The 22,587-nt window shown below is 47.8% G+C and overlaps 1 protein-coding gene across 3 annotated transcripts in view; it reads right to left on the reverse strand.

The window, feature by feature from the left end:
• Nucleotides 1–22,587, reverse strand: part of TRPC3 (transient receptor potential cation channel subfamily C member 3) — a gene marked incomplete at its 5' end in the record, with an annotated part of 67,001 nt that overhangs the window by 9,366 nt on the left and 35,048 nt on the right. Inside the window, 8 exons of one of the 3 annotated variants that reach the window (XM_079773136.1) lie at nt 4,428–4,511; nt 5,901–5,948; nt 7,175–7,384; nt 8,624–8,819; nt 12,565–12,829; nt 14,747–14,980; nt 16,891–17,107; nt 19,740–19,904. In XM_079773136.1, the coding sequence (XP_079629262.1) occupies nt 4,428–4,511; nt 5,901–5,948; nt 7,175–7,384; nt 8,624–8,819; nt 12,565–12,829; nt 14,747–14,980; nt 16,891–17,107; nt 19,740–19,904 (1,419 nt within the window). The remainder of the gene's footprint in view (nt 1–4,427; nt 4,512–5,900; nt 5,949–7,174; nt 7,385–8,623; nt 8,820–12,564; nt 12,830–14,746; nt 14,981–16,890; nt 17,108–19,739; nt 19,905–22,587) is intronic. The other 2 variants (XM_079773137.1, XM_079773138.1) reach the window with 2 other exon arrangements.

A 22,587-nucleotide genomic window follows, 5' to 3' on the forward strand; every position in this document is an offset into this window, starting at 1 on the left:
AAGGATCATCTCATTTAGAAGCATAACCATTTTCAGCTGCAAGAAGCTTGAGTTTGACAGTGAATGTGGGAATTTCTCTGCTTCTTCCAAATTACTCAAAATCAACAAGGAAAATAATAAACAGAAATAACAAGCTCCTTCTTTAATGGAGCTTAGAGGCATCCTTACCTTTTTTTAGAGAGGCTATATGCAAAGGTCGACTGGGGGTATGGGGCAATGTTAAGAGCAGACAGTCATGGCTGAGAGCTTCCCTTGACCTCATTATATCAATTCTACAGAAGCTTGGACCACTGGGTTGAAAGAGAAATTATAGAGAAAAGTCCTGTTTGCCAGAAGTACTCAGTGAGCTAGAGATGACATATAAGCTGAGAATTTTCAAGAAGGGAAAAAATAAAATCATCATAGAAATGAAAGGTATATTAGAAGTAGCATACATGAAGATAGGCAGGATACAATACAATATGAGAATAAAAGAGAAGCCAAAAGGAGAAAGGGATGAAAATTCAAAAGGAATAGAGGAAAAAATGGCAGCTCTGGAAAACAGGCAAAGAAGATTCAGTGGGCATCTAATTGGTATCTTTGAAGAAGGAACCCCAAAAACTATTTCAAGATATAATTCAAGAAAATTATTCAGAGATAAAAGAAGACTTGAATGTGCAGATTGAATGGCCTTACTGTGTGCCAGTAAAATTCACACAGATCCACTTATAGAACAATCAATAGCAAGTTATTGGATTTTAAAGATTGAAAAAAAAAAAATCTGGGTCATTCAAACACAACCTAGGTCAACTATAAGCCAAAAACAATCACGCTGTCCTCCAATTCTTTCCCATGAACGTTCCATTGTAGGAACAGGGGGACAATGTTTACAAAGACATTAAGAAAATAAAGTCATGTCTAAGAGTGTTACAGCTAGTCAGTATAAACACATAGCAAATAGGAAACAGCTGTGAACATGAAATAACTCAGAAAACATCATTTCCATGGCTCCCCTTGAAGAAGCTACAAGAAGACAAATTGACAACAGAGAGATTAATAGGAAACTATGGCCAGAAAAAATGGTGGTGAGTATTGACTGTTTAATTGTGATCCTGACAAGGTAGTGAAGGGGATCAGAACATGGCACCCCGAATATGTCACATCGCATAATTATTTTGAGCTAAAGGCGACTGAGAAGCAGAAAACGCAGAAAGAGCTCTCTGCCCTCCTCCTATCGCCTAACAGCAGGACGGGCATGTCCTTTCTGAAGGTCTGGCCCTCCACTCTCCTGAATCCTCACTAAGACAGGAAGCTGTCCTGAGACGGGTCTGCAAAACAAACCTTCCCAAAGCCACCTGCCTCTTCCATTACTTCCCCATATACTTACCTTCCCACGATTTATCACCTCCCGCCCCCTGCCCGGAGCCCAACCTCCTTTCCTTTGTCTTGTCACTTCCCAAGAGGGTATATAAGCCCCACGTTCTAACTGCCTCTTTGAGTTACTGGTCGCCGGGTTCTCCCGGGTGTACGGGCTCTGCGTGTGTAAAGAAGCTGTTTTTATCCCCCCTCCCTCCCCCCTCCCCGTTAAGCTGTCTTCTGGTAGTTCAATTCGCAGGCCTTAGGTGCTGAACCTAAGGGGTAGAGGAAGGTGATTTTTGGTTGGTTGTGTGTTTTTTAACTCTCCTATCGTTCTAGTGACTTAACTAGCAAAAGCTGGGAGGAGACGGGGAGCATGATAAAAGATAAAATAAGCATATTCATTTTCTCATATTTTACAGTGGACGGTCAAAAGACAGCACTTGAAACTTGTAAGCCAAGTAACAGAGCTATCAGTAGGTGTAAAGACGTAAGGATACGCCCCAACACAAATAACTTAATCCACTTCAGCAGAGGCGGTCAGATCTGGTTCCTTTTTTTTTTTTTTTTTTTAGCTTGGCACAAGGCCACTTGGAATTAAACCCTCATTTCCTAGTTTCCATTGCAGATACGTTATCTGTGTAGCTTTACTAGAAGTTCCTCCCCGGAAGGAGGCATATCTTTCTTCCCTTTTGCCTTCTAATCGCATTGTGGAGGCAGAACTAGTAGCCAGGGCTCCGCTGGCTTTCTAGGCCCAGGGCCCCAGGCGATCACGTGAGACTGAGAGGTATGCACGCAGAGTGCAAGATAGGAAAGGCCTGGGTCCCTGGCATTGTTAGCATCAGCCCAGCCCTGGAATCATCACCTCCTGACTTCTTCATGAGAGAGAAAGAAATGTCTATCTTCTTTCAGCCAGGTAGTGGCTGGTATTTGGTGGGTCTGTGTGATTTGCAGCAAACTTTAATCCTAATTAATACAAACATTAGGAGGATTATTTTGAAATGATACTGAGTACACCAAAGATCTGAACACTTGGAAAGGTATATCGTGTTCATGAAAAGGAAGACAGAACATTATAATGATGTCAGTTCTTAGGTTAACACAATCACAATAAGAATAGCAACATGCTGAAACCGGTTTGGCTCAGTGTCGGCCTGCGGACTGAAGGGTCCCAGGTTTGATTCCGGTCAAGGGCATGTACATTGGTTGCGGGCACATCCCCAGTAGGGGGTGTGCAGGAGGCAGCTGGTCGATGTTTCTCTCTCATCGATGTTTCTGGCTCTCTATCCCTCTCCCTTCCTCTCTGTAAAAAAATCAATAAAATATATTTAAAAAAAGAGAATATCAACAGGATATTGTGCAAACTGGACAGGCTGACTCTAAAATTCAAATAAATAAACAAGGAAGGAAAAATGGAAAAATTATGCAAAATAAGAGTCCTAAAGTAAGGACATAAGGGTGTTTGTATTTTATGTGTTTTATTTTGTTTTAAACTGTAATAATTAAAATAATGTGGTTCTACAGCATCAAAAGCCTAGAAATATATCTAAATAGATATAATAATTTAGTAAATAATAAAGGTGGTATTTTAAATCAGTAGAAAAGATGCCCAGGGGTGTAATCATCTGGAAAAAAAATAAATTAGAATCCCCACCTCACATGTTGCATCAAAATATAGTCTATGTGGATCAAATATCTTCAGTTAAAAAGTTAAAACCATGAAAATACTAAAGAAAATATAGGTTAAAGAAAATTCTCATGTGGTGAAAGATCTTTCTAAAAAGGACACAATACCTGAAGTCATACAAAATTTGTAAAGTTGACTACACAAAAATAAAAAAGTTGGGGAAAAAACACCCATAAACATTAAAGAGACATACAACACACTGGGGGCAAAGGGGTAAGGGGAAATTCAATTATATCACAGACAATGGACTGATTTTCTTAAAAGAATTAATTGATTCTTAAAAGAATTCCTCTTAATATATAGCAAAAAGCCCATCAAGAAAGGCAAATGTATACTGGGTCTTAAGCATATAGAACACTGAAAGTAAAGAGATGGCCACGTTCGTTCATGGTAAAGAATGCAAAGCAAAACTGCATTGTGATGCCGTTTTCACCCATTTGGGCAAGGTCAAAACCACTGGCGACGAGCACACTGCTGGACAATTGAGGAGGATACGGGCGCTCTCATACATTTATTCTCAGAATATAAATTGGTACACGTTCCATCAAAATCAGTTTGATAATAGTTGAACAATTATAGAATACACTTGTTCTTTAGCCAGACAATGCTACAGATCTGCACAGTTAAAATGCCACGTATGCAAGGTTGCTTGCTGTAATAGCTCATAGTAGCATAGCCTCCCTTTCCACCAAAATGATAAATGAAGTCAAACATATAATGGAATATAATATAACCATTAAGAAGTCAGACTTTGGCAATCAGTGTGCCAAGCAATTTTGCAGAATTTGCTGCTTCCAAGAAAATTGTATAAAGAGAACTATAACCATTGACTGTCATCACCACACATCATCCAACTCTTTGCTCCTCATTCTTGCAATCTTGTACACATCAGAAATCTAAAGACTGGATAATCAAAAGTGGTCAACCAGATGGAAAACAGAGAACTATAACCGGTTGTGAGTTGGAGAATAGTGCTCAAATGTCACATCCAATGTCAAAATGCAAAACGTATTTTAAAGTAGCATGGACGAAACAGTATAGCCTAAGAAGCCACCTGAAACATGGATCTCCTGCAGGGAAAACCTGGAGAAATGAGTCAGAGATTATTTTCCAAATATGCCGTCTCTCTCCCTGCTTCCTCCAGCTCAAGGTACAAGTGTCCTTTGGAAATTGTGCCAACACTTTGCTTTCAATATAGCAAAACACTCTTCCTCCTCAACCAAAAAAATAATAATAAAGAACTTAGACTCTGAATTATAAAATCCCCTCCATAACTGAACCTACTTTGTTCTATTCTATCCTCATAGTATATTTGGATGATCTAATTCTCCTCACTAAACACACACACACACACACACAGATACAGAATTACAGACATAAAGAGATATGTTTAATGAATACTTACCTGATAACGTGTTGGCTGATTGAGAATGCTGTTAAAACTGTGTGATTCAAAAACTCTCGAGTTAGACTGAGTGAAGAGGTTTAACTAGGAAAAAATACAATTAACCTAGTAAATCAGAATACATTCATTTGGAAATAACAAATATAATCTACTTTATCCTCCTTGATAACGTTTCTGGATTCAGCACTTCTGAGGGACATTTTGTGGAAGCTGAGTTCTAGATGTGGTTTAGTATATTTCCGAAGGTCAGAGTTAATGGGAGCAGCATGCTCACATCACTGACGTGCTGGCAGCATGCGCTGTCACAGAGCTGGTTAACTGAAAACATCCTTTTACAAGTGGGCTCGTGCTAAGCATTCCTGATCCTGGGGACCGTGAACACTTTATCAACATGTATCCAGGGCGCCTAGAAGGTGAAGCTGCATAGAAGCGTTTCTACCAGCTCCGAGCCGGGTTCCTCTCCCATGTGAACGGAACACGCACGTTCGGATGGCATCGTTTAGTATTTTCTAGCCCTAAAGTATCTGCCCAAATAGCATGTCTTCCCGAGTATCTTGGCCCTAGACTAAGGTGACCAGATCGTCCCGCTTTTGGCGGGACAGTCCCGATTTTTAACAATTTGTCCCACATCCCACAGCGTTTTAAAAAAGTCCCTATATGTGGAAAGATCTTTGACAAAAGGGGTCTGGAGGCTCCTTCCTCTCTTCTAAAAAAAGAAAAACAGAAACATATGTTTTCTCCAAATTTTCGCTAAATTCAGTTCACAGAGAATATCTATGGATAGGAGAGTAAACAGCTCCCCGCACAATTCACCAAATCAAAATGGCAGTTGGAAGCAGATGTTAGAGCCTGGGAGGCTGAGGGGTGTGGCTCAGCCTTCCTTCTCTCTCAGCAGCCCCCCCAGGACAGCTGCTCTTCCCGCCGGCACCCCACAGGGAGCACGCCTGCCCCTCGCGGTCCTGGGCACACCCTGCCTTTCCCTCTCGGGGTCCAGGTAGCCATGTGCCACCTGAATGCCCTCTCCGTTAGCATCTTCCCTTCTCCATCATGACACCATCAGGCAGAAGTCGGGGATCGCCGCTTACAGAAAGACCATGCTAGGGTGTGAAGCGTAAGGGATTGCATTCCCATCGTGGGGAGGCTTTCTTTGAAAAGAATAAAGCCTCAGCTACTAAATGCCCAGAGAAGCACAGTCAACTTCAGCAGCAGCAGAATTTGCCCAAGATGGCAAGTAGAGGCTGGCCCCTTGAAGAGAGCAGCACCCTGCGGCTGAAGGTGCAGCTGGCGGGGAGGTGGGCAGAGCCAGGCCAGAGCGCAGCGGTGAGGGGGCGGCCGGGCGCAGCAGGAAGCGCGGGGTCTGGTGCTGCCTTCAGTCCCACGCCTGCCCCGCTGGGCCCGTGCCCTCGCACAAGTGAGCGACTTTAGTGGCTCCAGCTGTCTCAGCTATAAGGTGGGAACAATAGTCATACCTACCTCACAGTGCTGCATGAGGGTCAAATGTACAGCAAAACACTTGGCAAACTGCGGATGAGGAAAGGCACTGCTATGTGTCTGGGCTGGAACTTGGTACGCCTCTGTCATTCTCACGAGAACCCTCCAAGGCTTCCTCTTTCAGCTGCGACACTCGGGGCTCAGAGCGACGGAGCACTTTACCCAGGGGGCTCGCCAATAGGCCGTAAGCCCGGAATTCAAACCCGGTCAGACGCCCAGGCCCTCTTCCTGACAGTAAACTGCCTCTCGGTGGGCACGCACGGGGTACTGTTTGAAACCTTGGGATGCCGCAACCCATCACTGCCTTGCAGATGCATGGCCTTAAGGACCCACACCCAGGTGTAAAGGCTTCAAAGGCCACCTTCCTACGGAATGAGCTGCCAGGGGGTTACAGACTTGGAAAGCACCTCTGTCTTCAAAGGTGAGAAATGAAATCGCATGAATCCAGCCCTGGGCCAGCGTCACGGAGAACCAGGTCCAGCTCGGCTCAGAGGCCTGGGTTTCCTGGAGATGACAGTGCTGTCTTGCGGCTCCCAGCGGCAGGACGTTCTTACAACCTCAGGCAGGAGTGTTAGCCCCACCCTTTCCTCCGACCTGCCTTGCTCACTATTATTTGTGGTTCTGCCCCTGTCTTCCTGTGTCCTATGCCAATTCTGTCTCTGAAAACTGAGTTCATGGTAATAAACTGTTATCATGAAACTCATCTCTGTTGATGAGTTTGACTCGACCGGGGCCACTCAAGGACACACCGTTCTTGATTATTTCTGAAAGGGGCATTTACGGTTAATACTTGAGGACGCTCTTAGGCCTGCATCAATTTTATAACACTGAAGGAAAAAGGAGTCTTTAGCCCAATAAAGGGTCTGTACAAATAAGAAGTCTATGGTGATGTTGAACATACATACAACCATGAGGAAAATGTTCAGTTAAAACTCTTCAACTTTGGAAGAACAGTTGTAAGCATGTAACACAGGAAACCAAGTGTTCTGTTCACTTTTAACGAGTTAAAGGATTTCTTGTTTGATTTTAATCGGGTAGTTTACGTGAAATTATGACCCAAAGCAAGGCATAGATTAAGTGACCTCTTGACACATTAGGAAAGTATTAATCATTCGTCTATGAAAGACTGTGGAATGGACAATACTTTCGACATCTTCTAAGTTCACACAGAAAAATTATTGGACACACATCGGAAGGCCAGGAGAAAGACACCACATTCCCCGTGAGGCCGCGCGCGGGGAGCGTCGGATACCTACCCTGGACTTGGAGTTCCCCAGCCCCATTTCTATGTCTTTCTGAAGCCTCCTCCTCCTGCATTTGGAGAAGTTAATGATCCGCATGATGAAATAAACAAATGACTTTGGACTAGGAACTAGACTGAAGGGTGGAGGTAATGTTTTTCCATCATCAAAATAAGATAACCAAAGTTTCGAGCGAGCAAACTTCCATTCGACATCGCTGTCATCCTGTGTCACAAGACATAAAAGACAGAACTCATTTTAAAAACTAAAAATTCTAGTAATCGATTCTATAGGGTGTTACAATGAACCTAAATTATGCTTTTGAAATAGATAAGTGATGTATATACAATTATCTGCTTATAATTTCTATTGTTCTACATAATATTCTATCAACTTCCTTGATACTCATTTTTTATTTTATTTTTCTCTTCCATATGCTTCTGTGTGTACCCACTGAAATTTAACAAGGATTTCTGGCCCCCGCCCAAGACACAAAGAAAAGCACAAGAAAAAGTCAGGGTCAAGGAAGGATGGGAAGATTATCCTCTCTCCCTGCCAATTCTGTACATCCATCAATAGTTCCCCACTCCCTAGCCACCCTCCCTCCCATCCAAGAGGCTGTAGATACAGCATACTATACCCCCAGGGCAAAGGGAAAAACGGTACTCAGATGAAATTGCACTTTGGCGTTTATGTGTCTCCCATATGTCCTCAAATGTCACACAAGGCCCTCAGCGCTGCCCCCTGGTGACAGGCGTGACCATCCTACTGGGAGAAATGATGGAGAGGAGAAACGACGAGGAGGGGGTCCAGAGTGGAAGAAGTTGGCTCCCTTGGTTCACACTCGCTAGACAAGCAGGAATGCCAAGTACCACAGTTCTCCTACCTGGAGGCCCTCGCTTTGGCTTTGATAGCACTATCTGTGTGTCTCTAAAGCACACAGAGAGACTCAGTGGACTTAACAAACAGCAAGGCCCTAAGAAGCTACTGAACACTAAACCGGAGGACATAGAAAACATACTCACAACCGTGAAGAAAGGTTCCAACCAGCCCAATCCGAAACCCCAAGTAGAATGATTTCCACAACAGTAAAAGTTCCAACTGGATAAAGAACATCAGCAATGTTTGCCAGATGCCTAGCAATGCCCCTCCAGGACCTTTCACGGCTGGCTGGCTAATGGGGAGAGAGCAACCTCCCAATGCCTAGCACTTCTTCCAGCCGCCAATTTCAAAACTTCTGAAACAGACCCCGAGAGTGATGATAAAGCCGTGGGGAGCCCCGAGGTGCCCCTAGAAGATACAGGAAGGCGCAGGCTGTCTGTCTTGGTGGAAAACACAGAGGACGGCCTGGGCGCACCCCGCCTCTTCGCTTCCAGGAGCTGGACCACCCACAGGGCACGACGCAGATGTGCTGTGTTATTAGAACGACGGCAAGGACAGACCCACGGGTAGGAGTCTGCTTACCTCAATTTCTTGGTACGAGCTGTTAATCATAGCAATTAACATGTTGAGCAAAACGACCACCATAGTCACATTGTATATTCCATAAAGCACGTATCCAATATTCTCTATGAACTTGTGATCGTATTTGAGCACAACTGAAGTCACTTCAGACAACCCGAATATGGACCAAAACAGAGTCTTGAAGCTTTCTTCCACACTGTCGAAAGAATGAGGCACACCGTCAGCAAGCGAACAGTTTTCCGTGTTAAAAAGTCAGAAGTAAAAACAAGTTAGGGTCTGGCCACTGTACCAATGTCCAATGTCATCATAAAATACCATCATAAACCCCAGAATGGAATTATCTATATATATAAAACCCTGAGTGACCGTTCGACCATTCAACCATTAGACCGGTTGCTATGCACTCACTGACCACCAGGGGGCAGACACTCAACTCAGGAACTGCCCCCTGGTGGTCAGTGCACTCCCACAGTGGAGCACCGCTCAGCTGACGGATGGGTGCCAGACACAACGCTCTTGACTGGCAAGCACAGCTGCAGCAGCAGCAGCACTATTGAGCGGCCACGGCTGCAGGCAGGCACAGCGGGGGACCGGGATGAACGGGATTGGCGAGGCACCTGGCCAGGCTTGGGCTCCTCCCGGCCGCCTGCCACTTTGCGCACTACTACATCCCTGGGGGGATGTCAGACTGCCAGTTTCAGCCGATCCCAGAGGGGTCCCGGATTGTGAGAGGGCGCAGGCCAGGCTGAGGGACCCCACCAGGCTGAGGCTGAGGGCCCCGGATTCATGCACCGGGCCTCTAGTTTTACTACAATGTTTAACAGAAGCTATTCTCGGGTTTTCAGAAGCGTGTGGTTACTTGGTGCTGACGCACAGCCGTTCTGTAAGTTATCCGGGAAAAAGTCTCCGGAGTAGACGTTTTTGGGGAAAGAAGTTCTACCACCATGCCCATTCCTGTCTCCTAGAAGGATGGAAGTTTGGGGTGTGATCTTGTAGGTGGTTCAGAATCTCAATCAGGTTTTCTGAAGTAGAACAAGGTCGGCAAAATTATATGCCCACTTCCAGAAAACCATGCACAGGCATCTTCCTTGCAGCGAGGCAGTGGGGCAGAAAGAGCACCCGGACACCCACCCGTAGGGCGTGGTAAACAGTTCTGTACACCCACAGGCGAAACGCTATGACACAGATCTATCCTCCGGCGTCTATATAAAATGATACCTTCTTAAGTAAAAAAAGTAAGATGTAGCAAGTGGGAAATAGTCTACAATTTGAATAAAAAAGAGGGGTATACAAACGCTTATATTCTTGTTTATGCAAAAAATCTCCGAAAGTACCGGACAGAACCCCTGCCCCTGGGAACTGGGGGGCACCTACAGCTGTGGGCCCAGGTGAGGGGTCAGGCTTTCACGGCAGACACCGCTCCCGTGAGCCATGTCACAGGGATTAGCACCTGCTGGGAGGTATGCTTGGCTGCAGACGAAGAGGAGGCAACAGAAGGAGAGATTCCTCTGCTTTTCCCTCAGTTTAAATAATCTACTTCCTGACTCCTGGTCCCATGCAGCAGTGAGCACATAGCCTCCCCGCTCCCCCCCCACCCCCCGACGAAGGCCCCAGTTTATCCCTTAAATGGGCTTTGCCAGCTGAATGCGGCTGGTCTCAGCATATGACCCCATTGTAACTGCTGGTCTGTGAGCAGCAGGAATAACCCTTCAATAACTACCCACGTAGACTCCATCGCAAAGGAAAGGTCGAGAGCGAGTCCTACGCGGACACCGAGCTTGTTTTCATTGCTGCAGTGCTATCCCAGAGCACACGGGGTCGCCTTTCTTCTGAGGAACAATCTCCTCCTGTTACGAATTCTGTATTTCATCTGGACCATAGCATTTGTGTTACTCTGTACAACTTGTTCTGGGAAACTGTGCAAATAGCAATATGGAGGTGAATAAAATTCTTTCTTATCTTAAAAAAAAAAAGTGAGACCTTTTTCCAAAGATTTATGAAAACTTTTTAAAATATCTTATAACAGATTCTAAATAACAATTCTATAGATTTATAGGTTTTAGTACTAGTTTGTTCATTCATTCATTCAACCAATATTGCCGGAGCACCTATTATGTTCTAGAAGTTGTGCTGGGCCCTGGGGGTAGGGGCGGAATAAAATCCTGTTCCTACAGAGCTACTCTCTGTTATAGAACATTTGTCCGCGTGCTGTCATAGCGCGGGTGCTAGGAGACAGAAAACTACAACCTCCCTGTTCCTGCCATTAATTTCACGGCCTCAGGGAATTCCCGCCTTCTTCCTCTTGCTCCTTGCGCACCCCTCCCTCCCCCTTCATTCCCTCTGACTCTGTGTCAATCTACCTGGTGGGGAGGGGACAGAGACAGAGAGGGCGCTGGCGGGTCCTACTCCCACTGTGGGCGAGAGGCTTTCTATAAATTACCTATGTAACCCGCACGACAACCTGCCTTAAACCTTTTTGTGCTTATTTTTAAAACTAGAGGCCCAGCGCGCATGAAATTGTGCGCGGTTAGGGTCCCTAGGCCTAGCCTGGCCTCCGTCACGTGGCCTCTGCCACCCTGCGAGCTACGTGAAGCTCCCGCCCCGGGACGCTCAGCGATGCTCACGGCCCCTCGACTGCTCCTCAAGGCTCCCCGATCCCACAACTGCCCCGCGAAACTCGCCTGCCCCGCGACTGCTTTGTGAAACTCACCGCCGCCTGGGTGACTGCTCCACTAAGCTCACGGCCACCCCACGAAGCAGCCCGCCACCACCGCTCAACAGTCCCCAGTCCTGCCCCCCCCACCCCCCGTCATGGTGAACAGCTCGGGGGCTGGGGGAGAGGGGAGACCGAGAGGTGCTCCATGCACTTCACGGTGACCGGTCGCCCGTTCGGTCGTGACGCCACCGAGCTCTTTATATATATTAGGATGATGAAACTAACAGAGACACGTTAACGGCCAGAGGCCACGGCGGCCGGCCAGCAGGCCGCACCGGCAGCCAGGCCGCCTGGTTTCCAAGCCGCGTTCTCCCACGGTGCTCGGTGCCCGTCCTCACACAGCCGCGGAGGAAACCTCAGGGCCAAAGGCCTTCGGAGCTCCAGGCTCCCTGTGCGCCTCCCACTGGGTTCAGACAGACATTTTCTTCACTGAAAGCAAGAGCTTCAGGTCTCGTTCACCCGAGACCTGCTCTCTACTGACGACTTGAAAGAATTAATTTCTGAACAACGTGATGCCTGGCAGGGCGTGAGGCTCCATCTCAGTCTATCGGGAACGTGCTGACCGTCCAGCTGGTGTCCCGTGGGACATTTCCAGACACAAAGGGAGGTGGAGGGCATGGCCTCCCACCTGCAAGGCCTGAGTACAGAGGGAGGGCCACCTGCACGACAGCCAGACCCATGGGTGACAGCGAATCTCCGTCTGGATGTCTCCATGCTGACAGAGCTTAAACGGACAAAGACTAAGGGAGCTCAATCAAGGAAGACTTCCTGGGAGAGGTGAGTCTGCACTGCGGAACCAGTCTGACCAGAGGAAGGACACAGTTACCGTTCCAGTGGGCCGTACTCACTGAGCTGTCATTTCTCCTGCTTGACTCCCTCTACTTTTTTGAAATAACAGTAATAGCTACAAAATGATGAAACTAAATTTAATGTCATACATAATGTAAGAGACATCCAGTATTAAAATTTTACTACTCAACTCTCTCAAAATAGCCCATTTTTTGTCTAGGATTTTTCCGAATTCTGATTCATCCTGTGGTCAACTGCTCACTAAGCTCAGAGCAGAATCTGTGGAGCAGTGTCAGTACACACGGGCGCTGTTTCCAATGGAGTCTTTTCTTCTCTTAAAAACATCGCTATTACAATCACTGAGTTTTCCTTTGCTTCATCTACACGTGTTAGAATTTATCCTCATCCTGCCAAGCCTACAAGACATCTTACTTACGTGGTAAAAGCAGCGTTTACTTTCGCCCCAAGGTAGTAAGAGTACAGGATGAACATGCCAATCATAAAGGCGAGAAACACCATAATGAAGAGGACCATGAACTTGAAGATGTCCTTCACGGTCCTGCCCAGGGAGATCTGCAAGGGGCCGAAGCTCTCGTTGGCGGGGAGGATGTAGGCAATCCGGGAGAAGCTGAGCACCACGGCGATGGCGTAGAGTCCTTCCGATATGATCTGAGGGTCGGAGGGGAGCCACTTGTCTCTGGCTGGAAACAGAGAGGGAGGTTAAACATGGGCCTTTCCATTCATTGCTAACTATGCAAAGCCAATACCTCCACTGGGCGCTACCTTGTAGGTAGGTGGTTAATGTCTCCGTCAAAGCTATTCTAGATTTAATGAACGGTCTGGGCTCTATTTGACGTGTTAAAGCAGAAACGTATGAATCCTACACTCATGTGAATTATTCCAGTGGAGATACTAAGCTGACTTCGCATTGAGCAGAAACAGAATTAAGTGCGAAAGATGGAGGTTAAACGCTTCATGAGACACAGGCGGTCAGGATGACAAAACGACAGGCCTGACTGATGGTTTATCGGCCAACAAGTCTGTCATCCTATAAACTTGGGGCACAAAACTTCTGTATACCGTGGGAATTAGTTCATCTCACAGTTAATGAAGTAAAACGTCATAATAACAGATGTGAGAATGTCCCGGATAACAACGGTGCTGTCGACGCAGTATCTGAACAAGATACCGTGTTCCTGGAAAACGAAAACTGCTACTGAGCCACAGAGGTTCTAATGAGGTCCCCAGCACCCTTTCAAGGTCACTTCTCAAGGTCACAGGAGACTGTTTCCCTGGAAGGCCAATGAAGTGCGATGGGGCTGATTTTGTGTGAACGGGGCCACTCCCAGGAGAAGGCAGGCATCACACACCTTTGCAACAACAATAAAAAGGACCGTTTATTGAGTGTTTACTATGCACCAGGCCCTGGGATTTCAGCAGCCCTACAGACCTGGTGTTATTGTTATCCTCCTTTCAGAGATGCAGACTACAAGGCGTGGAAAGGTTAAAAACTTGATCAAAGTCACACACATAATAAGCAGTGTGGTCTGAATTCACAAATTTCCCCTCAGATGACAGCCATTAACGACACATGAATACATGTAAAGAGATGGGTGATCGAGAACTGAAGTATATATTACACAAAAATGCAACCAAGTTAGTTCTTTAATGACAAATGGTGATCACTTGTTTCTTTGATCTGGTCTCCCTGGTACAGAAACCTCTTTGCTCACCAGCTCCAAGGCAGCGCGCTTAGATGTCACAACGTGTAAAATGCACATCTACGCGCTGGAGCAGACGCCAGCCCGCTCAGTGCGGTTAACACGCTGCGCGTCCGCGCTGCAAGGCAAGCCTCCGTGTCACCTACAGACTACGCTTCACGTCGGAACACGCGTGAACTCTGCCTGAGTTTCCTCAGCTGTAAAACGAAGGCGAGGCCGTAATTCCTAGTCTTTTCCAGATCTGAGATTTTGCAATGATGGGAGCATTTGCTCGTTGCGGGCGCCTGATCCTGCCTCGGGGGGGGAGGGAGGCTACGGTTCTCTAACGTGGGGCGTGCTGGGAGGGCAGGCATCGGGGTCCTGGCACACTGGGCATCGGCCGGGCCGGGCTGCTCTGTGACACAGACGTGTGGCACCTCCGCCTCCCGCGCCACCTGGAGGAGGCACGGCCTCCTCTCCGGGATTCTGCCGGTTCTCAAGCCTGTGATCTCGTGGCCACTCTGTGCACCTCCCCTGTACCGGTCAGCACCTCGCAGACACGCTCTCAGGGACTCAGCTCCCACACAATCACCTTCTCCAGCTACTTCCCCCTCATCAAGACAGGCTCACGTCCTCAGTGCCCCTGAGAGTCAACTATGTCCTTAGACTTAAGGGTGATTTTTCTCCCACCTTGCAGCACCTTCTTTTTGTGGATGTGAAAGCTAAGGCACAGGGAGTAAATGAACTTGAACACAGTCACCCAGCCCTGGAGAGTCAGCCTGGATAGGAACCCGGCTCTGAAGCTCCTGCTGTCTCCACCGTCCAGAATCACTCAACTCACCTCTCCCACCACATCCCCTTCCGAAATGCGGTTCCCGGTGCCCCTTGAAACGCGAGGACCCTGCAGCGAGGACTCACCGTAAGTGAAATACTGTATCTCCGGGGGGAGCGTGGCTTCGCTCAGGTCGCTCTCTTGGACGTAGCTGTCCACGTACTGCTGCGCTTTCGTTGCCTGGAGGAAAGCCAGGAACCTGGCCGTGAACGCGGCGATGAAGATGGAGAGCATCCCGAAGTCCAGCACGTTCCAGAGCTGCACGATGTACTCCCTCGGGCCTTCCAGCCACAGCTCCTTGCACTCGGACCACATCATTCCTGCCACGACACACGGGGCACCGGGAGGCTTTGCGGCTCAGCCTGAGAAGCTCCTACTGGGCCCACCATCAGCCCCATCTCTACACACGCCCCAGCTGCGAAGCACTGTGCTGGGTACCACGGAGCAGACTGCCCTGCTCCCTGGGAAGAGGTGCTGGAAGAGGAAGGTCCCACGGGAATGACTCACTCCCCCAAGTTAGGATTCGGTGAAACACACCTCCACTCGCGGGCCCAGCAACGCTGCCACTCAGACAGAGGGGCGAGGGCCGGCAGGAGGAAACACCCCAGGAAGGCTCCCCAAGTCACGGGTTTTACCCCAGGAGAATTTTGGAGGAGGAAGAATTCATCTTTATAAAATGACACTGGCTCATTATCGAGCCCTAGTGATTAGGGGAGAAATAGCCCCCAAGTGAGCGTCGTCCTGTAGACTTTTAATAAGAACAGCTTCCCTCCCACCTGCCCTAGCCGGTCTGACTCAGTGGAAAGAGCTTCGGCCTGCGAACTGACGGGTCCCAGGTTCGATTCCGGTGCAGGGCATGGACCTCGGTTGCAGGCTTGACCCTTGGTCCTGGTCTAGGTGTGTTCGAAGGCAACCAATCCACGGGAAAATATCCTCAGGTGAGGATTAACAACAAAAGGACAGCTTCCCCATCGTGCCCCCCTCACTCCCTACCCCTCCTCCTTTCAGCTCCATGTGGGGGAGGGCGGTGTCCCTGGGGAACAAGCCCTTCAGCAGGGGAGCCCCGAGGCTATGAGGAAGCTAAAGGCAGAAAAGGCTGCCTGGGAGCAGAGGACACACCACCCCTTGCCTTGACGATGTAAGGGGAAACCACTGTGGAATTTTTAAAAGAAACTCAATGGCTCAAAATAAAATGTCTAAAAGAACGACTTGTCCCAGATCGAGGCCACAGGAGTGAATGAGAGGGAGGAAGCAACCTATTAAATCAGGAACTGAGAAGACACCAGGAAACTTGCTGGGGGAAATAGAGAGGGCGGTGCAAAGGACTTTGGATTAGCGATCAATAGATAAACTGGCTCCAATCTCCGTTGTTTCGCGCATTGCCTAAAATTTTTACTTTAACGGCTAGCTATTCCAAACAGGCCCCTGTGAGACAAAGTAACTGCATGCTGAAAATGGACTCTCCTATCAGCTCTAAAACGGAAATGGTATCAATGTTCTTCAGCATCAGCTGATAGCCACCGGGTGACGCCACAAGAATTTCAGTGAAATATTTGATCATCACAGTGAGTCACATTTAAAAACCTTCATTTTATTCAATAATCGAAGTTAGATTTCAGGAACATAGTATATTAATATTTTTATGTTACTCATAAACATTTCAAATTTAGTATTAGGATACCTGGTAGCATTATCAAGCTGTCAAATTATTGGATTATGTTGCTATTCTGCTAATCTAACAATGGTGATACTGCCACCATATATGTAAAATAACATTTTAAATGGAAAATGACATTGGGGTGGTGAACACACAGCATAATATACAGATGATGTGTTATAGAATTGTATACCTGAAACCTGTATCATTTTATTAACCAACGTCACCCCAATAAATTCAATAAAAAAAGAGAGAAAATTATGATCATGATGTAGATATTGATTTTTGTTTGTTGGTTGGTTAATCCTCACCCGAGGATATTTTTTCCACTGATTTTTTGTTTTGTTTTGTTTTGTTTTAGAGAAAGTGGAAGGAAGGGAGGGGAAGAGACAGAGAGAGAAACAACCATGTGAGAGAGGCACATTGATTGGTTGCCTCCCGCACATGCCCTGGACCAGGATTCGAACCTGAGACCCTTCGATGCTTGGGCCGGTGCTCTAACCACTGAGCACACCAGCCAGAGCTAGACATTGTTTTTGATAGAAATCAGAGCACTTAAAATCCAAGGCTTACCAAGGACCCAAACCATTATTAGCATCTCGGTCCACGTGAACTGGGTGGTCTTGACCCTGAAGATCTGCTTGGGATAGTCGAGGACCGTGATGTTGGGCAGCGTGCTGACGCCTTCGAACCTGTCTGAGGCGTTGAACACAAGCAGGCCCAGGAAGAGGATGAAAGAAGCTGCGTGCGCCACGAACTTCATGAAGGGGCTGCGCAGGGCCTGCCCCAGCTACGGTGAAACAAAAACAAAGAAAAGAAAATTTACTTCTGCAAATCTGGCTCCTACTTATGAAAATTACGATACAGGGTAAGGAAACCCAACGGATGGAATGAGAACACTTTCAAAGCTTTGTTCCTGTTTCTGAAAAGCTCTCGGTTATAAAAATGACTCCTTTTCGGGGATGCTTCCTCCAAAAAGTAACTTAAGCCTTCAGACTTCACTGCTTCTAAATATCCAATGTGCCTTAGGATCGACCACGTTCACAGATGCATTTCTGAAGTCACCGGGCACACCCTGGTGATTCTCATTTTTACATCGAGAGACTAAGCAGGGCCACGGTCCTCAGAGTCCCGGAAAAGCAGTCCCACATTTGTAGCGTGTAATCCTTTACCGCTGTATCACTGAAATGTTATGATAAATTTGTAGATAAATTCGTTCATTTACAACTGAAATGTTATGACGTCTCTGTAGCACATTAATAACACTTGGAAGATTAAAAAGAAATCTTACTGCTGCAGAAGTAAATTGTAGTCCTCTTTTCTAAATAGTCCAACATCAAGTTGTGCTTTGTATGATAGAAAAAAGGCAAAAAATGTTATAATCGGGATAAATGTTTTATCTGTTACTATCCCAATGAGAAGAGGGAGATACAAACGATTAACCCTCTAAGTAGGTTAATTTAAGTGGAAGTCACCCATCCCCGAGTTGGAAAATCGTATAAATAGTGCAAGAGCACCTTACAGCTTCGTTTATAATTACTCTAAGGTCGATCCTTTCAAATCCCACGTGACAGGATGTCCTCAGAAGCCCCGTGTTCTGGGAGAAATGAAAACCATTCCTCCTGTCCCCAGGGCTTCCACGGTCCGCGGACTGGGTACATTCGGTGGGTTTATCAAGTAAGTTCTCCATCCCTCACACTCAAACCCCACGGTTCCGCTCAGTCCGTGACCTCAGAAAGCCCCGTGGTTCACATTGAAAGGACCGCAAACTCAAACAGATGTTTTCGTACATCCACGTCCTTAGCGTGACGTCAACAAATAACCGAGGGCGGTCAGGCGCTTCTGGGGCCGACCACGAAGGCACGCAGACCAGCGCGACGTTTTCCACAGGAAAATGAACACGACGCTCACATCACTGTGCTGCTGGGCAGCTGCGCATTAGGGGGCGGGTGGGTGAGGGGGTACAGCTCGTTTCCTTGGGAGTTGTCAAGTCTCCAAAAGGTTGGTCTTTAAAGACTTCAAATAACGTGAAAGGGAAGCAGCCTGCACTGCAAACGGGGTGTGTGCAGAGCATTCTTGCCAGGCTGTCTTTTCACCATCAGGTAGAGGGTGTGTGGCAGGTGTAAATGTGGGTAGGAACCACGCTGTGCCCTCCCCTCCCCTCCCTGCTGGGCGGCGTTCCCACGCGGGGAGCTGGGCTTCTATGAGTGAAGAGAAAAAGGGGAGTGGACTGAGGGTGCAAGTTCCCACGATCAGGCCGCCCTGAGGGACAAGCACGGATAAACCTGAGCTCCCGTTCCTTTGCCCCAGAAAGGGAAGCTATTTGGGTGGGATGTGACTGTTGCTTTAAGGCATGCTCTCTCACAGTATTTATAGTTTTTAGTCTTAAGCGCTCATGCATTTGAGAAATCGTAGGAGACTTTTCCATGATACATAACCAAGGAACTCAGTCGAGTCACCGAAACGGATCAAAATGCAAACTTTCCGCCCTGAATCGCTCGGGCAGCTCCAGCAGGAGTGAGATGGATGGATACCGCCGCGCATGGACGGTGCCCACAGCGCAGGACGCTGCCGGGAGGCTGCTGAGCCAGGCGGATGGCGGATTTCCAGGGTCGCTCGTAAGTGGCCTTGACTCATTTTGCCTGAAACTGCCTCTGATTTAAACAAAACCAGATTTGGGAATGTAAAAACAGGATTACGGGATCTCAGAACAGCGCCTGTCCCTGGCAGTGCCCTCTACGCGCCTAACGCAGATCCCGTAAGCTGCCCAGCACTCCTTCCCCGTCTGGTTCAGGGGTCCCCTCGGGCACAGTCAGATGAGCTCCACACTGGCACGTGGAGAGAGGGAGAAAAGTCGTGAACAAAAGGAATTCAAGCAAAATAAAAAACCATCAAAAAATTCCGAAGCCCCCACAACCCAATGCTACATTTCCCCTCCCTCTGAAGAACAAAGAGCTTGGGGAACCTGACGTGCACTTTCTTGGACTCTGGATAACACCACGTTGGCAACTGGGCTTAATACACTCAGCCACGTGGCGTGGACAGGTCCAGGCGAGCGCCGCCGGCTGTCAGGCTGGTCGTGGTCCCCCTGCCGCAGGGCCGCCCCCTGTCCGCCCACGGCTGGCCCAGCGGCTCTCTATGGATTAAGCTGCCATAAGAATGAGAACATATGCAGCTTCACTCCACAGCAATTTTATCTTAAAAGCCAAAGCATCACGTGCCTGCAAGGCCATCTATCCCGCTGCACCGAGTCCTCTCTCATCCCCCGTTAGAACTGACCCAGTCACTCAAAAGCAGCATTCGTGTTCCTGAGGCAATTAACACTTAGGGTGAAACGGACAAGACCCTTAAGTACGAAGCTTTTTTCCTTTCAGGAGGACAAGGCACACCAACCACAGAGGAAACGGGTCGGAGAGCTGTACCCGGCTGCACGGTGCGATCCAGTAGCCGATGGCGAGGAACGGGAGGCCCAAGGCCACCACCAGCACCACCAGGCACTTGATGGCTATGGTCTGCTCCCGCAGTCCTGAGAGGTTCTCGTACCAGATGGTGAGGAGCTGCTGCTGGCAGTTGGGGTGAGCCACAAACTGGGGGGAGAGAGAGGGAGGCGGGTTACCATACATCATCCACAGTGCAACTGCTGAAGGTTAAGGTTAACATCCTAGATATTAGTGCACATGTGCCCAGAATGCACGCATTCCCAATGGCTTTTCCAAATTGCTCTGGAACTAACAGAAGAGCCGAAGTGGAAACAGGAGGGTAAAGCGGATGTTGCCCTGGGCCATGGTTCTTTCCACGTGGAGCTCTCCATCACGCAGGCTCCTCTCTGGAACGGGTGGCACATTTCCTCCGTGGACAGGCGGCCCAGCTTGCTGCCTGCCAGCTTACCTGCATTCAGCTCCGATGGAAAGGAAGCGGTGACTTGGTTTGTTGCAGACTATGGGCAAAAGCGAAATGGGCTACGTTTCACGAGCAGCTCCTAAAATGCTACTCGTGGGGAAATATATTCATGAGTGGCCTACATGTACGTACGCACGACCACCGCAAATCTGCAAAAGATTCGCGAGAAGTCGGTGAACCTGCAGGCGTTATGCTCGGTGCACGCTGCACGGGTCCGGGAGCTGGCCCAAAGGTCACGTCCTAACCTGCCCTCTTTTTATGGCTTCCTCTATCACAGGTCAGAACCCACCCCCCGCCCCAACGAACATTTATCTCCCGTAGCGATTTTATAATTCTCATCAGGAAAAATGAGCAAATTATACCAACTTCATCCCCGCCATCATGTTTTATTTTGCCACTTCGTTTTGCCAAGTCACCTGCCTGCAGCTCTCTAGAAGAACTGGGACTCCTTTAAGGCCCTGTCCTTCTTCAGGGAGCAGAATGGACTTGTCATCAGGCCGACGCCAAAGGGTGCCCTTTGGAACGGGTCTGTCTCTTTGAATGGCCAGGTGCAGTTTGCCCAGGCTCAGGAATTATTCAGGGTCATTCACAAGTCAACTATAAGTGCCAACATATTTTTATTTATTTTTGTATTGATTTGGGAGAGGGAGAGAGAGATAGAAACATCAATGATAAGAAAGAATCATCGATGGGCTGCCTCCTGTACACCCCCCTACAAGGGATTGAGCCCGCAACCCGGGCATGTGCCCTTGACTGGAATCGAACCCGGGACCCTTCAGTCCACAGGACGATGCTCTATCCGATGAGCCAAACACCTAGGACAAATGCCAACATATTTTTAAAAGGAGTCTTTAGCGCTACTAAAGTCAAAGTATCGCTGCTTCCACAAAACAGAATAAACAATAACAGTGAACCAGGTAGGAGGCACCCGTGAGATGTTTGTGTGAAATCTGAGAGGAAAGGGGAGCAGCCGCAGTCCCCACCAGGCAGAGGGCTCATCTCCAATCAAGTCCTAGTTCCCGATCCTAAAGCTCGTAGTGGCTCTAGGTAATTCCAACGTTATTTCACTATTTATCAAGAGCACGCCTACAGGGCAATGAAGAGGTTTCCACTTCCTGGTTTATAGTTTCTTTTCATTAAAAAAAATAAAATAAAATAAAACCTCATCCCCCAGGGTGGGCAGTGGAGGCACAACTTCCCCCAGACCTCCTCTCGCCCGCCCTGTGCCGCCCTCTGGAAGCCCGTGGTGGCCACTCTGGCGGCAGCCACGGCGCCTCTGCAGGAGAGACAGATGTGGTTGACAGATGTGGTTGAGGATGAGTCTCCAAGTACTAGATTTGAGATACTTAACTGAAATTTTTTCAGTAATACAAACTGGTAGGGTTTGGGAGAGTCAGAAGTACAAAAAAGAAGATGCTATCTTTTCTTGTTGATGAGCTCAATGTGAAAAAGAGTATTGGAACCTGTACGTTCCTTTCCATTCACTTATAAAAATCCCAGGTCCCGAGGGTCAGTGGGCACTGCCAGCCACGAAGTAAATATGAGACCTTCTTTCCAAACTCAAGATCTGTCACTTTTCCAACGTTCTGATTTTGGAAAACAGTATTTCAAGGTCAATGCAGACATTATTTGAACTCGTGATACATGTGTGGATATATTCAAGGTGGATGGCTTCTGGAGGTCTCTGTGGCAATTTCCTAGGATTCTTGAGAACTCCAAATTTCCACTTCTGCCCTGTGTCTGAGCAGCACTTCCTTCCTGCTTCACCCCTCCTTCTATGTGAGAAATCCTCATCCCCCCTCTACAGTCCCTGTCTCATTCACTAACTCACTCACTCACTCACCCTTCAACATGTCATAATCCCTCCCATGAGCTTAGGCCTTTGGTACAAGGAGATGAAATGGAAGCATTCAGCATTGCCTTAAGTGAAGAGTGGTCTTGATCTGAGGCACACAGCAAGCTACCAATAAATGTGAGAAAAGCAGAGGTTAAAAATGGCGGTGGAGTAAGTAGATGCTACACAGACACACTCCCAGGACCAAACTGGAATTACTAAAATACAAAAAAAATCCAACCATCTTGAATAATCAACTGAAGACTAGTTAGAGAGAACCCTGATAACCACGGACTGAAAGTGGAGACTGCCTAGAGACTGGTAGGAGGGGCAGAGGCGTGAAAGGGCTGGCCAGGTTCAACAAACCACAACTGAAGTTCCGGAGAGATATCTCAGCTGTGGGGGTTCCACTGAGAACTCTGGGGTTGAATCCCCAAGTGGGGCCCCCCAACAGAGAGCACCAGAATTGAGAAGGGTACCCACACAACCAGGCACTTGATGGCTATGGTCTGCTCCCGCAGTCCTGAGAGGTTCTC

This window comes from Cnephaeus nilssonii (genome assembly GCF_951640355.1).
Source record: "Cnephaeus nilssonii genome assembly, chromosome: 5".
NCBI classification, from domain to species: Eukaryota; Metazoa; Chordata; class Mammalia; order Chiroptera; family Vespertilionidae; genus Cnephaeus; species Cnephaeus nilssonii.